This window comes from Thermobia domestica, chromosome 18 (assembly GCF_964235325.1).
Source record: "Thermobia domestica chromosome 18, izTheDome1.hap1.1, whole genome shotgun sequence".
NCBI classification, from domain to species: Eukaryota; Metazoa; Arthropoda; class Insecta; order Zygentoma; family Lepismatidae; genus Thermobia; species Thermobia domestica.
In genome coordinates, this window is record NC_137471.1 from 13,628,856 (window position 1) to 13,644,772 (window position 15,917).

General features: G+C 37.8%; 1 protein-coding gene across 2 annotated transcripts in view; it reads left to right on the plus strand.

Annotated features, from left to right (window-relative positions):
* The window catches only part of LOC145674827 (uncharacterized), a 36,237-nt gene that overhangs the window by 2,251 nt on the left and 18,069 nt on the right, over window positions 1-15,917 (plus strand). For both annotated transcript variants that reach the window (XM_081745049.1, XM_081745050.1), the window contains exon 2: window positions 9,235-9,515. In XM_081745049.1, the coding sequence (XP_081601175.1) occupies window positions 9,251-9,515 (265 nt within the window). In that variant the 5' untranslated portion in view covers window positions 9,235-9,250. The remainder of the gene's footprint in view (window positions 1-9,234; window positions 9,516-15,917) is intronic.

Below are 15,917 nucleotides of genomic sequence, written 5' to 3' on the forward strand. Positions count from 1 at the left end.
TAAATTTGCGATAGATCTCGAAACGCAAGATATTCCTTGACATAAATAAGTCATAATATCAAATCTTCATGTCGCAGAAAGATTAGATATCTCTATCGTCTAGTGTAGTCCGCCCATTCCTCGGCTGGCCCCAATTTATCTTTTCATATGAATACCTACTTTGCACATCACAAATAATTTTTACATTTTACTACACTTTTATTTTAAATTAACTTTAAATAACTAAAGGGAAGTTAACATTTACACGATATACACACTAATTTGACTGACAGAATAAGTGTTCAGCACTTTGAGAAGTTACACCAACGCTTACTGAGCCCAGTGCCGGCCGCTAGTGCTCTTAAACGGGTCAGGTCAGGCTTCATCAGGTCAGGGCTCGAGTCGAACCTCCTTGGGTCACAGGTCGGGTCAGGGCTGCTCTAGCCACGGGTTGGCTCGGGTCAACTTTCTTATGCGTCGTTTCGGCTAAAACCTATTCGGGTCATGAGTCAATTCGTCCCGACCCTCTCGACCCGAAGTAGTAGTTAACGTGCTAGTTTTTAACAGCTGCTGTATCACAAACCCCGCAATGTTTTAGGGCCTGATTGTCTCATAGACGGACTTTTCAAGTCGATAAACATGAAGAAGAATAAGGTCTGTTCATGAAAGTTTAGCTTTAAGTCTTTTTTATGCAAAACACAAGTTTGCGGGAGTTACCCTGCCATATTTTTTATGCTGGTAGGTTTAATTGAGCACATCTTTTTAAAATTGGTGGAGGGGGCCCACCTGTTTGGGGGGCCCACCCTGCATTTGCAGGGTAGCAGGGTGGGCCAGTCCGCTCCTGCTAACCTAGGGTGTGTATACGAAACTAGTGGATGTAAATTCAAAAATGTAGAGCGGAAAGTAATATGAGGAGTGTTGCACCAAGCCAAATGTTTTGAAATAGGACATAATTTTGGGTGCTTTTCCACTTTATGGGGATATAAACTTGTGAAATACACAGAAGAAGTATGTACTTGATTTCATAATAGGATTGCAGAATAATTCAGAATATATCGGTATCTCACCTCTTACGTGTATAATAAGGTAGAAATACCAAATGGAAAGTGTGTCCTTTACTACGTAGTATTCCATAAGAAAGACATGATGAAGTGAAGTGCAATGTGAAGGCAGTGTACAAAGTATTCATAGGAGTATCGGAAAGCTGTGCCGCACACTAGGCATATGTTCGATGCCATGTAGTGTTTTCCAATATTTTCGTTTATGTGTAGACGCACCATCACTGACGCGCTTGCTTCCTACGGACGAAGGAGCTCTCTCTCCTGCTTTGGCCCTCCTGCTGCGTTCGTGCCTTAAGTGCGTTAGGTAGCTTTCATGTTTTCTAGTGGTGATTTTACACAAGTTGGTTAGTGTTTTCACAGAATAACTTTTATAGCATACGCAAACTTAAGCTCTCTTAAGGTCAAAATCCCTAGGAACACAAGTCCTCACTTCAAAAATTACTCTTTAAAGTACAGAGTGTCCATTTTTCTTAAAAAAGAAGTGTATATTCAATGAAAGTACCCTAACAGCACAATTACATAGCGGGCATATGCCTATCATGTTCCCTCAGGTACATGGGAATGTGTCCAGTATGTGCTTTATGTACCTCTGAGAGAGAAATCACATGGATGGTAAGTGATAGTCACAGGCTATGTCCGCCTTTAGGCACATGCCTGACATGTACCTGGGAATGTGCCTAGTATGTTCTAGGTATGTTTCCCATGTCGTAAGCGTCCATGAACCACGTTACACCCCAAAATGTGTTAAATCGCTTATATGTGTAATGTGTTTACATTAAGGTGAGTCTAAAAACACTTTAACCAAGTAAAAAAGTGTACACCCGGGTGGGCGAGAACCACCAACCATTGGATTACTAGCCGCGTGCTCTACAGTCACAGAGGGGATGAAGACAACGTCGCTTGTAGAGACATAAATTGTTGAAGTCTTTTGAATTTGGCTAATCAGAGTGCTCCTTTAACCGCGTATATCCGACGATAACAGTTTGGCAACAGATAAAATCTACTCCCCATGTAATTTTATAACAAAATGGGGAGAAGATAATCTATTTACTTTATTTCATGGTTCTTCCATATTTACTTTGAAATGATCGGCGACAGTTATCATCTAATAAAGTTGATGCGTTTGTTGTTTCTAGAACACAATGACTTAGGAAAAGAAGCAACAAATGCATAAAATGTGGGAGATGAATTTAGAACACCTAAATGACGCATGCCTAACACATCTTGTGCTCTTAGGGTATCTGAAACAGTATGTATATACCTAAAGGACGTGACTAGAACATGACAGATATATGTCCCACGTGACGACATAAAAACAAATGACTTAGAACGCGAAACTGAACCGAGCATATATATATATATATATATATATATATATATATATATATGCTATATTTGTGGTACATAGTTACAAATATCAATTAGGTGTAACAAGTATCTAAAATAGTAGGTAGCTGAAGTACATACTTAGCACATGAATATCATATGTGCCAAGTGTCGAGTACCTAAAAAGTAGCTGGGACACCTAAATGGCACATGCCTAGCACATATTGCGCTGTTAGGGTATGTATTGATCCGGATTCTTAATCTACAACTAAAGGGTGTTCAAAGTCGTAACGAGGGAAAGCAAGCGTAACATTAGGTAGTGTTACCATATGTCATCATTTATGCGAACGTATCCGCATTTTAAGAGCAAAAATTTTCGTCTGTATTAATTTTCTGAAATTGCCTCACTTGTCCGCAATTTCTAAGCTTAAGTGCATTATCAATTCAATTTCAAACATTCTACATTTAAACATACGAGGCGTATTCAAAAAGCATCGAAACTTATTTTTACCACGGGAACCAATAAAACGAGAGAGACTTTCTTCAGTGTAGATGTTGAGGGGACACTCATGCTCAGTCGTTAACTTTTTCCGCCTCGAGATAGCGTCAGTCACTGGGAGTCGGGCAAAGAGTAAAAATGTGTACTGAGTCATCGGATTTCAGTTTTTTTTTTGTAAAATGACAGAAAAAATTGAGCAACGATAGTTCATGAAATTTTGTCAAAGGCTTCGCGATACCCAAGGGGAAACCATTCAATCAGATCGGTATATTCAATTTTGAACGAGAATTTCGGCATGAGGAGGGTGTCCGCGAAATTTGATTCAACCCTTTCATCGCGAAACACAACATTTCTCCCTACTCACTCGACATGGCTCCGTGTGACTTTTGGTTATTTCCCAAGCTGATAATGCCACAAAAGGGGCCCCATTTGAGTCAAGAGAAATCATTATGCGGAATGCAACGGTATGGTTGCTCTCCGTTCCAAAAACTGCGTTCCAGAAGTGTTTCAAACAATGACGGGAGCGCTGGGAGAAATGTGTGCACCACCAAGGAGACTACTATGAACGGAATTAGTATTTTTGGATTTCCACATCAATAAAAGTATTTTTGCTAACAAAAGGTTCTATACTTTTTGAACATACCTCGTATATTTGGTTGTTTATATTCAAAGAGAGAATTGTCAAGAAAGATAATATTTACTGAAAAATATGGATGGGCAAAAACATGACGCTCGGTCGGTACTCTTGTTTAATTAATTTTCATGTATATCATATTTTTTTTCATAATGTTTCAAAATCAAACTTGAAAGTATCGCTAGAAAGCTAAAAATTATCATTCATGTGTCGAAAGTTAATCTTTATGTAACGGGATAGCCGTGTGGAAGTGTGATGGTCTTTGACATTTCAGAATATCGTAATCGTAACATTTGATAAATACAGTCTTTGTGCAGGTTAAGAATACGTGGTCATTAGTATTATTATGAAGTACAATGAACTATTTATGTAGTCGAAGAACATATAAGTCGGCTGTAAATATAACAACTGTAAATAAGCGGGTATATTGCGTTATTGTGCAATTGTAACGCAAAGCTACCTTAGTGATCACAAGTTTTTCGCACTAGTCTTGCTTTGTGCGAACACCAGTCTTCACAAAAGCGAGCTCTTCTAAGGACGCCCCTCCACCAGGCGGTATCTTCCAGCATCGTAGTGTCCTTAATCGCAATAGATGCAAAGTTTGTCTGCAATGACCACCTAGCACAAGATGATACGTGAATGTTACAATTTTCTATTTTACGTGTATACCAATATTAATGCCCCTTAACTTCAGTAGTACAAAGTGAGATGTATTGTCATGTTGCTTACTGAAGCATAAAAATATTATTTATGAAAAATATTATTTTTCAAAAGCTACAGGGTGGCATATCTTGTACCTACCAATTGCAGTTAGCAAATCTGACCAAATGCGCGTACGAATACTGTGCATGTGTACATCGCTGAATAGGAGGGAATCAGGCAATTAGTATGCCATGGAGCGGTGGTCTGTGCTGACCCGAATTGCGGCGGTGGAAGGCTTTATGTGAACTAGGTCTTGGAGGATCAGGGGGTACAGTGATGATCGCCATGTGGCTGTAGCCGAGAAAAGCTATGGAAGAATTTTACGAACGTGTGAGAATTTGGAACGAGTGCGTATATCACTTGTATGCAGTCCCAGACGTTCAGCACTGTGACGTGCACAAACATCATAACTATCACGACATTTATTGGTCTGCTTACGGGATGATTTGAAGTTTCATCCGTATAAATTACAGGTGCTCCAAAACTTGAGAGATATTGATTGACCAAATAGACTTGCCAACTGCGCTGGCATTCTTGTAATGATAAACCGAGAACCACTGTTTCTCCAGAGTTGCTGATGTCCAGTGGAGCAAAATTTTATCACTAGATTAATAAGCAAAATACATGTGTTGTTTTCAGGGAAATCCACGACGTTCACATGAAAAACTCCAGTCGAGTACAAAAGTTATGGCATGGTGTGCAGTTGGCATGTGTGAGATTATTGGTCCTTACTTTTTCTTCTGAGTATGACGCCGGACGTGTAGCGACTGTGAATGACGAACGCTAGTGCAAAATATTCGCGAATTCTCTCATTCCAGAATTGCAGGCAAGAGGGTTGGTGAATACCATTTCGTTTCAGCAGCATGGTGCAATAGCAATAGCAATGGTGGAGTTTGCCTGTACTTTGACAAATATTTCCAAACCATGTGATATCCTGCTATGACGACGTGACGTGGTCATTCCGTTTCCCAGATTTAACTATTTCTGATTACTTCTCTGAGTTTAAAGGAAAGGATCTTTGCAAATCGTTTGCAGACAAGTGACAAACTTAAGATGCCATTCGCCATTAAATAAAAGCCAATCCACAAAATAATTTATGGAAACCTTCCGGTGTCGCTTTCAGCAGTGAATCAGTCAAACGTGGGACATTTGGAGGACGTTATTTTCAACGTGTAGTAAGGTCTGTGTTGATTTCACCATATTTTTGTCTAATTTGAAATTTGTTGGTTTGATTTTAGTTTAACGTCCCACGGTAATGCCTGCTAGGCTAAAGGAGACGTGGACCTAGTGATTATAGTGGAATCCGAATAACTTTGGTTGTTCAACCGTACCTTCACTGGGAATCGAACCCACGACCACGCGAACTGTCACTTGAAATTGGTAGATACAACACGCACCATCCTGTACTTCTTGTGACCACCCTGGATTTCACACATTCAAAGTAGGATATTATTATGTAGTCCAATGTAGATATTTTGCAAAAAAAAATATGGAGATAATTGCTAAAATAATTTTAATATTTATAGAATTATGTCTAGCTACCCCCCTCAACATTACCTGTACCAAATGTTGTATTTTTGTTCGGCCATTGCGAACATATTGCAGAAGTGAAAGTAGATAATTAACAAAAGAATTATAATTTTCCAACAATTACTTAGAGTGTAGCCCTTAGACTTAACCTCCACAGAATACTTTCCATGTTTTTTTTAAAAAAATTAATCTGGTTGCTATAATATAAAATTAAATCAGTTTTAGAAAAGAGCTTTCTCGTAGAGTATGAGATACCTGGATCTGGTTAAATGCATTTGAACATAAAATAATACAAAAGTTGTGCATTATTCAGAAATTTGTTGTAAACCACTTACCTAAAACCCAGGCAAGAGTGTAGAAAATATTAACTTAATTCCATTGTAAACTATATTTGCTACAAGTGACACTAAAATCTAAATTGTGCGTTTTGGTTTGGCAAATAATGTTTTACAGACGTACGCAAGTTATTATCCATAGCTTTATATTTTGTAATATCTCATATTATTCTTCGGTTGTTAATTAATAGTTGACGCGACAAGTGTATTAATTATGTCGTAATAATTTACTAAACTGTTCTAGACGTGGTTCTATTCCACTCTGTTTTATTTTATTCTATTATTCTTACATAAAATTGATTAATGTAACGTGTTCTGAGTAACTAAGTATTGACTTCAACAGCAATAGAATGTCAGTGTCTCATAAATGCATCTACATGGTAAGCCGGAGACCTAGGTTTTAATGTCAGTCCAGTCGTAATTTTGCTTCTGAAGAGGAATTGGTGTGATAAAAAAAAGTCAGTTATTTCCTTGTCACCGTCGAATTTGCGCTCAACTAAATGAGAGGGTGCAATTATTTCGATTATGTGAAATTATAATCAAAATTTTAAATGTTTTATGTATTTTGCAAATTTACTTACATATGGCACGGATTCAAATTGTACACGTAAAAGAAGGAAAGGTTGGATACTTAACGTAAATCCATCCACCGGTCGCACTTCTTCACTCATGTGGTTCAAATCAAACACCGTATCACGTAATCAAAGTCTTGGCGCACTCTTTCTTTGTACTGTCTTCCATGAGTTGCCTCTGCCTATCCTAGTCCCATCTACCCTTCGGTGCTGGTTATGCGGTTGCTGTACGGGGGATTGCCAACGTAAAGAAGGAAGCTCTTACTTTGTTTAGAAATTATATAGCCACTTCACCAAGGATGTTATAAAATAGAGGACCTGCCTATACAGTGGTGCCCCCCTTATGTCTATGACGCACCCCCCGGAATTGTCTATCCATAGGTGTTCTTCCATGAAAAAAATCTTTTCGATTAATTTTTACACCCCCTCAAACATATTTACATAGATTTTAACCCCCCCAGTTATTTCAATGACGCAGTTTGCGTCATAGCCCCCCTTGTGGGCACCCCTGGCCTATATGTATCTTCATCCTATTAAATCAATGAAGCCAAATAACAACCGAGTATCGACACGTCTACTCTCGTTGATTGGCTTCTTTCGTTTCCGCCATGAATATTGGCTCAAAACATTGCCATCTTATTGAGCGCAGTGGGCGGAGTAGGGGTGGCGAAATTGTGACGTATGATTTCACGATTTTGTTGTATAGATCCTCTATTTTATAACATCCTTGCACTTTATAGGTCTCCGTGCTAAGAAACCTTCCAAAAATATTCAAGATGAGATGGGACGATGTAGTGACGCTACTTATCACATCCCCCATTTTACAGTACCTTAACTTAACATGGTCAAGTAAGAAACCCTGACAACAGACTAGATTTAATTTGTTCGTTGGATTGAAATTTAGCATTCTTTCCAGCATTGAGGTTATATGAGATCTCAACCTGAGCTCCTATCGGCAATCGGACTCTGGCTTTCGGCGCCAAGGCGTGTAGATCAACCTTATAATTACGTGAAATCTCAACCAAGGGCTAGAATGATTAATTGTTGCAATTTTAGAATTTTACCTTTCTGGTTAATGGTGGATCACCGAAAATAAACTTGTACGGTAAATGAAAGTGGGATTTCACATGGCTCAGTGGAAAAGACTCACTAGGAGGAAGATAGGTTGTTTAGTACTGACATGACCTATGTTGTAGATGCTGTTTTTGGCAAGTATCATAGACTTTGTATTTGAGTTAATACTAGCACAATACCCGTTGCTTGCACAGGGATAATACGTTTCATTTTGGACATAAAGCACTGGATTTGTATTTAAACGGCATCGGAAGTGGCACTGTTTGTCTCAGCGACCCTGAAAAATATATATTCGACACTAATATCGGTCATTTTTGATCATTTTTACATATCTCTACCTCCTCCAAGTTCCGGAGCTGAATTTCGATGTTAACGACATCGGAAGGTCACTGTTCATCCCAGCGACCCCGAAAACTAAGGATTCGAGACTAATATCGGTCAGTTTCGATTTTTATATAGCTCACCCTCCACCAGGTTGGAAAGTGAAATGACAAAAACCCGATCGAGATCAGTCGGGTAGTTCAAGAGTTATTAGCTCGCAAACATAGTCACTTTCACTCTTATTTATATAGATGAGTAGATGTTCCGCCATAGCTTTCGACCTATAAGTTAAAATAATAGAAAGGCTTAATAGAAAGTTCTAACTGGATACATTTACATTTTCTTCTTAATTAGCCCACTGAACAGCATGCGGTAACACAAATAATAATGCTTAAATTTAAATATGGTAACTAGCCATGGGCTATTTTGAAATAATTGAATTCAAACAATTTTTAAGTGCGAACTAAATTGTCAAAATTTGCAAATTGCTTACACCTTAGGGACATCTATTGGCACCAGGTAGTTGGCATCGTAGGTAGCGACAACTATTAAAGTGACTCGTTACTGTTAGGATCTTGCGTGACACACAAAATGGAAGAACAATAAGTTATTTTTTTTGGATTAAAAGATCCAATATGTTTGAATCAAAAATGTTCTTATATCTGGAAGACTACATACAGTGTAGCCACACCCAAACTAACACTTAACTCAGTATGATGTAGGTACTTATTCTGTAAAAAAATACGAAAACTCGATTTAGGGGCCATTCAAATATTTTGCGGCCCTTGATCGAAGATGCAATATATTTCAATAAAAAAAAAAAAATCTTGTACGTCTTATATCTGGAAAACTACATACAGTGTATCCAAACCTAAACTATTACTTAACTCAGTACAATGTGCTTATTCCATAGGAAATACGAAAACTTCATTTAGGAACAGTTCAAAAATTTTGTGGTCCGTGACCCAAAAACTAATTATTGGGCAAGATCACAATCTTTTGATGCATTTATGTTTGGATTATTTCTAAAATTATTATTTTATAATTCGGATGGGAATTTTAGGTATTTTATACTCGAAAGTTAGTGCATATATCTTTTCTATCTATCTATCTATTTATCTATCTATCTATCTATCTATCTGTCTATATCTTACATTTGAAAGATTGTGTATTAACTAATATGCTCTCCTTCTTTTTACAGATTAAGTCACAAGTAAATGAAGAGAAAAAGCCGGTTTATTTTGGCGAAAATGACACCTCGTAACATCAAAAAATTGATTTGTTTGATGACATTTCTTGTTTTACTGTCTATTTTTTATATTGTCAATAAACTACAAGCCAAGAGGCTTCCAAACATCGAAGGAAAATTAAGTGCTCGTCAGAATGATACTGTACCTAGCAATAGTAGCGTACCGGTACCTAAGAGTAGTAAAGTACCTAAGAATGGTAACGTAACTAAAAAAGGTAACGTACCTAAGAATGGTAAGTACCTAAAATTGGTAAGTAAAATAGTATATTTTTTAAGGTTAGTGGTTCTCAAGCTGTAGTACTTGCAGTCAAGATGCGATATTAACCATAAGGATCCACAGAGGAAGAAAACATATATGGCGTACGTAAAAACGTAGGTTACATACGTAAATCCTGTAGCTTTTAGTCTTAATGTACGGCTATATGTAACATCATGCTTTAAACATGTAACTGAAAACACATGTTTTATAATATTTTCAGTATAAGTGTTCCGTCTATACGTACCTTCCGTATGAAACAAATAAATATATACCGTGTGATTCAATAAGAGCGTATTAGGCCTATATCGCAGTTAATACTGCACGTAGAGCCTTCAAACAAAAAATTGCATTACTAAATCGTATGTGTACAATGCAATAAAAATAGTAGCGAGACCAGTGGCTTCTCGTGAATACCTCCAACGGGAAGCAACTTCAAAATTTTCAAATGGAAAGTGGTATAACTGTTGGAATCGTTCGAAAGGGCATTAAATGTAAGGCAACTTTTAGAGGACAAACTTTGCCATATCCTTTCCATTTGGCAGCTAGAGGTGTTGTTGCAGACTTGTATCTGACTACACGTAGCAGGCCTTTATCTCAGCTAATAATACACATAGAACCGTCAAACAAACAATTGAACTACCAAATTGTATGTGTAGAATGCAATAAAAATAGTAGCGACACCAGCGGCGTATCGTAAATATCTCCAACGAGGTTCATCTGCAAAATTTGACATGGAACCAGGGGTTGGTTGTGCCTCCATTGAAACAAGCGCACAATGGGAGAAATGTCGAGAGGAAACACGTTGGCATATTTCTTCCTCGTTGGCAGCAACACGGTCTCATTACTAGGTGGAAGTCAGATGGTGCGAGGGTGATTCCTCTCGACGTTTCTTCCATTGTGCGCTTGGTTCAATGGAGGCACAACCAACCCGTGTTTCCATGTCAAATTTTGCAGATGAGCCCCATTGGAGATATTCACGATACGCCACTGGTGTCGCTACTATTTTTATTGCATTCTACACATACGATTTGGTAATGCAATTTTTTGTTTGAAGGCTCTACGTGCCGTATTAACTGCGACATAGGCCTGGTATGTTCTTATTGAATCACCCTGTATATAAGCGGTCAGGATCTCACGTACAGATGGAAATATATATAATATTCGTTGACGTAAATTACATATCTATACGTATGTAATATACAGAAACTGTTAGATGTCAGACATCCTCTGGCGGCATGGTGTTAACATCTAAGGCCAGTACGTATGTAGCGTATGGATAACCTATGCTTAGTACAGATTTCTGTAGTAAACATATGGATTCTGTATATTTGTGCAATATACCACTGTCCGGATAGTGGATTTTTATCACTGTGGGACCAAATATTGGGCACTGTGTTTTGTATTTTCTTCAAGTTTGAATTTCCCGATAGCTATACAAAGTACTCATAATTTTCCAAGTGATTAAATTGAATAAAGTTAGGTTAAAATATATGAATTTAGCGAGTTTATAAATAGCATTAAGTGAGAAGAATACAGTATTTGCATTGATAATACAGAAATTTAGTGACTTTTGAATCGCTACTTTAATAAAAACTGAGTTGACAATAGAAGGTTTTCATGAAATTTCTTTGGGGATGTACGAAACCATGACCGGTCCTGCATACAGGCAGTTGCGATGTTCCTAGGAGAGCACAAATTTGCAACAAGTCCGTTAAAGCATTATGTTTAACGTTTTCCTACCCTTTTTAACATTCACATTTAACGTTTATCAAATTCATATTCCTCACTTTTAAATCTATGAAATTTCAATTTTCCTCCTCATTACGTCACACCAGGTTGATCTTCAGCGTGAATGCAATATCACATCAGTGAGATAATAAAATCAGTTATGACAACGAAATCAGCCATGGCTTCTTAATTTTCTCTAGGGTAATGCATGATAACACTCGTGATCTCCGCACTACCGATCAGATTCCATTACATTAAACTGTGAGAAAACTGGTATTTTCTCGCGATTCCATTCTGAGGGGCAGTCAACTGAAAACCGAACACCTTCCATAAAACACATTCCCCGCAAAAGTTAGCATCGCTGCTGTTTCTTGACTTGTGCTGCTAAGTAGATGGCCAACAAACTTATTATTATTAAGTAGTCTGCCTTCTGACAGGTTCTGGGACTAATGATTGTGTTTTCTTTTCAATTTTAGATTTGGGACTGGAAATGTTTCTTCCACGTTTCTCGATCTTCACCTCCTTCTGTTAACTCCCAATATTTTCTTGTGTTTTCTCAAATCATCGATCAGTTGTGTTCTTCTTCTTCCTATTCCTCGCTTTCCTTCCATCTTTCCTTCTATAGCAGTATGAAGAAGACAAACAATTTCTTTGCAAGATGTGTCTAATCCAATTGGTCTTTCTACGAAGGCTGCTGGCTAGAAGCGTTTTCTTCTCTGTTATCCGTTTTAAAACATCCTCATTTTGTTGCACTCTATGTCAATTTTATCTTCTTCCTCTTCCTTCAAAACCACATTTCGAAGCTCTCCAAATATTTCTTTCCTAACTTCCGTAATGCCCAAATCTCTGAACCATACAGTCCAATGCTCCATATATAGCACTTGACCAACTTCTTCTTAAGTCCAATATTGAGCCTGCTAGTTAAGAGTGATCTTCTCTTGTTGAATGCTTCTTTGGCTATAGCAATTCTTGACCTGATCTCTTTGGTGCAGTAAGTGTCTCTCGTCAAAATATTTCCCAGATACTTGAAGTAATCGACCTCTTGAAGTCCTCTTTGTTCTACTCTGACCCGTAACGGTGTGACCGTCGTATTCTAGTGAATACGAGGGTGCACTTGTCTCAGCAGTACGCAAAGGTAATTGCGCAAAAAAGAAAAAAAGTCAAACACAATCGCAAGAATCATTTAGGGCAAAAGAAACACATTTTAATGATGAGAGAAAGTTTATATGAACCAAAAACTATTGGAGTTGAGATTACAAAAGAAAGTTTTGAGCTGAGGGCTCCGATTACAGGTTAAATGATAAAAGAAATATTACGATCGTTTGTCCAATGGTATGCTGGTAGGCCATCTTCTTTGGTGTCCCCTGCCCTGGATTCACTTCAAGTCCATGTGACCTTTTGTTTTAACCTGCTCCTCTATCCTGGCACCGGCTGCTAGAGCTCTGCTGCTTCCTTCCTACCACTGGAACTGAGAGAATGAGGACGAGTCCTTGCTGGGATGCGTGGAGACTGCTCTGCTTGGTCGTGCTGCCGCTTGGTGGCCGCTTCCTCAATTGTCCCAATTTACGATCGGCACGCGAAGAGATTGTCTGCCGTCCACAATGGCGCGTTTCCATGGGATATTCCGTTTCGAGTTTTCGGTGTCAATTTGCATTCCATATAGTTTCCCAGTATCAACTTTTTTCAGTCATCTCCTGTGGTTCTTTTTCTATTCGATCTATAATAAGCGCCTTTTTTTTTATTATCATCCGCTTATTTGATCTTGTTAATGATCTGCCTTCCAATCTTGAAATCACCAATTTTCATTATTGTTTCTTTCATTAAACATTCACTATAAATGTTGCATTATCGAAGCGATATAGATACATTCTTGTCTAGCTCTTCTTCCAATCTCCACACTATTAGTTTCTCTTTCATTCAAGCTTGTCTAGCTCTTCTTCTAATCTCCACACTATTAGTTTCTCTTTCATTCAAGCTTGTCTAGCTCTTCTTCTAATCTCCACACTATTAGTTTCTCTTTCATTCAAGCTTGTCTAGCTCTTCTTCCAATCTCCACACTATTAGTTTCTCTTTCATTCAAGCTTGTCTAGCTCTTCTTCCAATCTCTACGCTATTAGTTTCTCTTTCATTCAAGCTTGTCTAGCTCTTCTTCCAATATCCACACTATTAGTTTCTCTTTCATTCAAGCTTGTCTAGCTCTTCTTCCAATCTCCACACTATTAGTTTCTCTTTCATTCAAGCTTGTCTAGCTCTTCTTCCAATATCCACACTATTAGTTTCTCTTTCATTCAAGCTTGTCTAGCTCTTCTTCCAATATCCACACTATTAGTTTCTCTTTCATTCAAGCTTGTCTAGCTCTTCTTCCAATATCCACACTATTAGTTTCTCTTTCATTCAAGCTTGTCTAGCTCCTTTTCCAATCTCCACACTATTAGTTTCTCCTTCATTCAAGCTTGTCTAGCTCCTTTTCCAATCTCCACACTATTAGTTTCTCTTTCATTCAAGCTTGTCTAGCTCTTCTTCCAATATCCACACTATTAGTTTCTCTTTCATTCAAGCTTGTCTAGCTCTTCTTCCAATATCCACACTATTAGTTTCTCTTTCATTCAAGCTTGTCTAGCTCTTCTTCCAATATCCACACTATTAGTTTCTCTTTCATTCAAGCTTGTCTAGCTCTTCTTCCAATATCCACACTATTAGTTTCTCTTTCATTCAAGCTTGTCTAGCTCTTCTTCCAATATCCACACTATTAGTTTCTCTTTCATTCAAGCTTGTCTAGCTCTTCTTCCAATATCCACACTATTAGTTTCTCTTTCATTCAAGCTTGTCTAGCTCCTTTTCCAATATCCACACTATTAGTTTCTCTTTCATTCAAGCTTGTCTAGCTCTTCTTCCAATATCCACACTATTAGTTTCTCTTTCATTCAAGCTTGTCTAGCTCTTCTTCCAATCTCCACACTATTAGTTTCTCCTTCATTCAAGCTTGTCTAGCTCTTCTTCCAATATCCACACTATTAGTTTCTCTTTCATTCAAGCTTGTCTAGCTCTTCTTCCAATATCCACACTATTAGTTTCTCTTTCATTCAAGCTTGTCTAGCTCCTTTTCCAATATCCACACTATTAGTTTCTCTTTCATTCAAGCTTGTCTAGCTCTTCTTCCAATATCCACACTATTAGTTTCTCTTTCATTCAAGCTTGTCTAGCTCTTCTTCCAATCTCCACACTATTAGTTTCTCTTTCATTCAAGCTTGTCTAGCTCTTCTTCCAATCTCCACACTATTAGTTTCTCTTTCATTCAAGCTTGTCTAGCTCTTCTTCCAATATCCACACTATTAGTTTCTCTTTCATTCAAGCTTGTCTAGCTCTTCTTCCAATATCCACACTATTAGTTTCTCTTTCATTCAAGCTTGTCTAGCTCCTTTTCCAATCTCCACACTATTAGTTTCTCTTTCATTCAAGCTTGTCTAGCTCTTCTTCCAATATCCACACTATTAGTTTCTCTTTCATTCAAGCTTGTCTAGCTCCTTTTCCAATCTCCACACTATTAGTTTCTCTTTCATTCAAGCTTGTCTAGCTCTTCTTCCAATATCCACACTATTAGTTTCTCTTTCATTCAAGCTTGTCTAGCTCCTTTTCCAATATCCACACTATTAGTTTCTCTTTCATTCAAGCTTGTCTAGCTCCTTTTCCAATATCCACACTATTAGTTTCTCTTTCATTCAAGCTTGTCTAGCTCTTCTTCCAATATCCACACTATTAGTTTCTCTTTCATTCAAGCTTGTCTAGCTCTTCTTCCAATATCCACACTATTAGTTTCTCTTTCATTCAAGCTTGTCTAGCTCCTTTTCCAATCTCCACACTATTAGTTTCTCTTTCATTCAAGCTTGTGTAGCTCTTCTTCCAATATCCACACTATTAGTTTCTCTTTCATTCAAGCTTGTCTAGCTCCTTTTCCAATCTCCACACTATTAGTTTCTCTTTCATTCAAGCTTGTCTAGCTCCTTTTCCAATATCCACACTATTAGTTTCTCTTTCATTCAAGCTTGTCTAGCTCTTCTTCCAATATCCACACTATTAGTTTCTCTTTCATTCAAGCTTGTCTAGCTCTTCTTCCAATATCCACACTATTAGTTTCTCTTTCATTCAAGCTTGTCTAGCTCCTTTTCCAATATCCACACTATTAGTTTCTCTTTCATTCAAGCTTGTCTAGCTCTTCTTCCAATATCCACACTATTAGTTTCTCTTTCATTCAAGCTTGTCTAGCTCTTCTTCCAATCTCCACACTATTAGTTTCTCCTTCATTCAAGCTTGTCTAGCTCTTCTTCCAATATCCACACTATTAGTTTCTCTTTCATTCAAGCTTGTCTAGCTCTTCTTCCAATCTCCACACTATTAGTTTCTCTTTCATTCAAGCTTGTCTAGCTCTTCTTCCAATATCCACACTATTAGTTTCTCTTTCATTCAAGCTTGTCTAGCTCTTCTTCCAATATCCACACTATTAGTTTCTCTTTCATTCAAGCTTGTCTAGCTCTTCTTCCAATATCCACACTATTAGTTTCTCTTTCATTCAAGCTTGTCTAGCTCCTTTTCCAATATCCACACTATTAGTTTCTCTTTCATTCAAGCTTGTCTAGCTCCTTTTCCAATA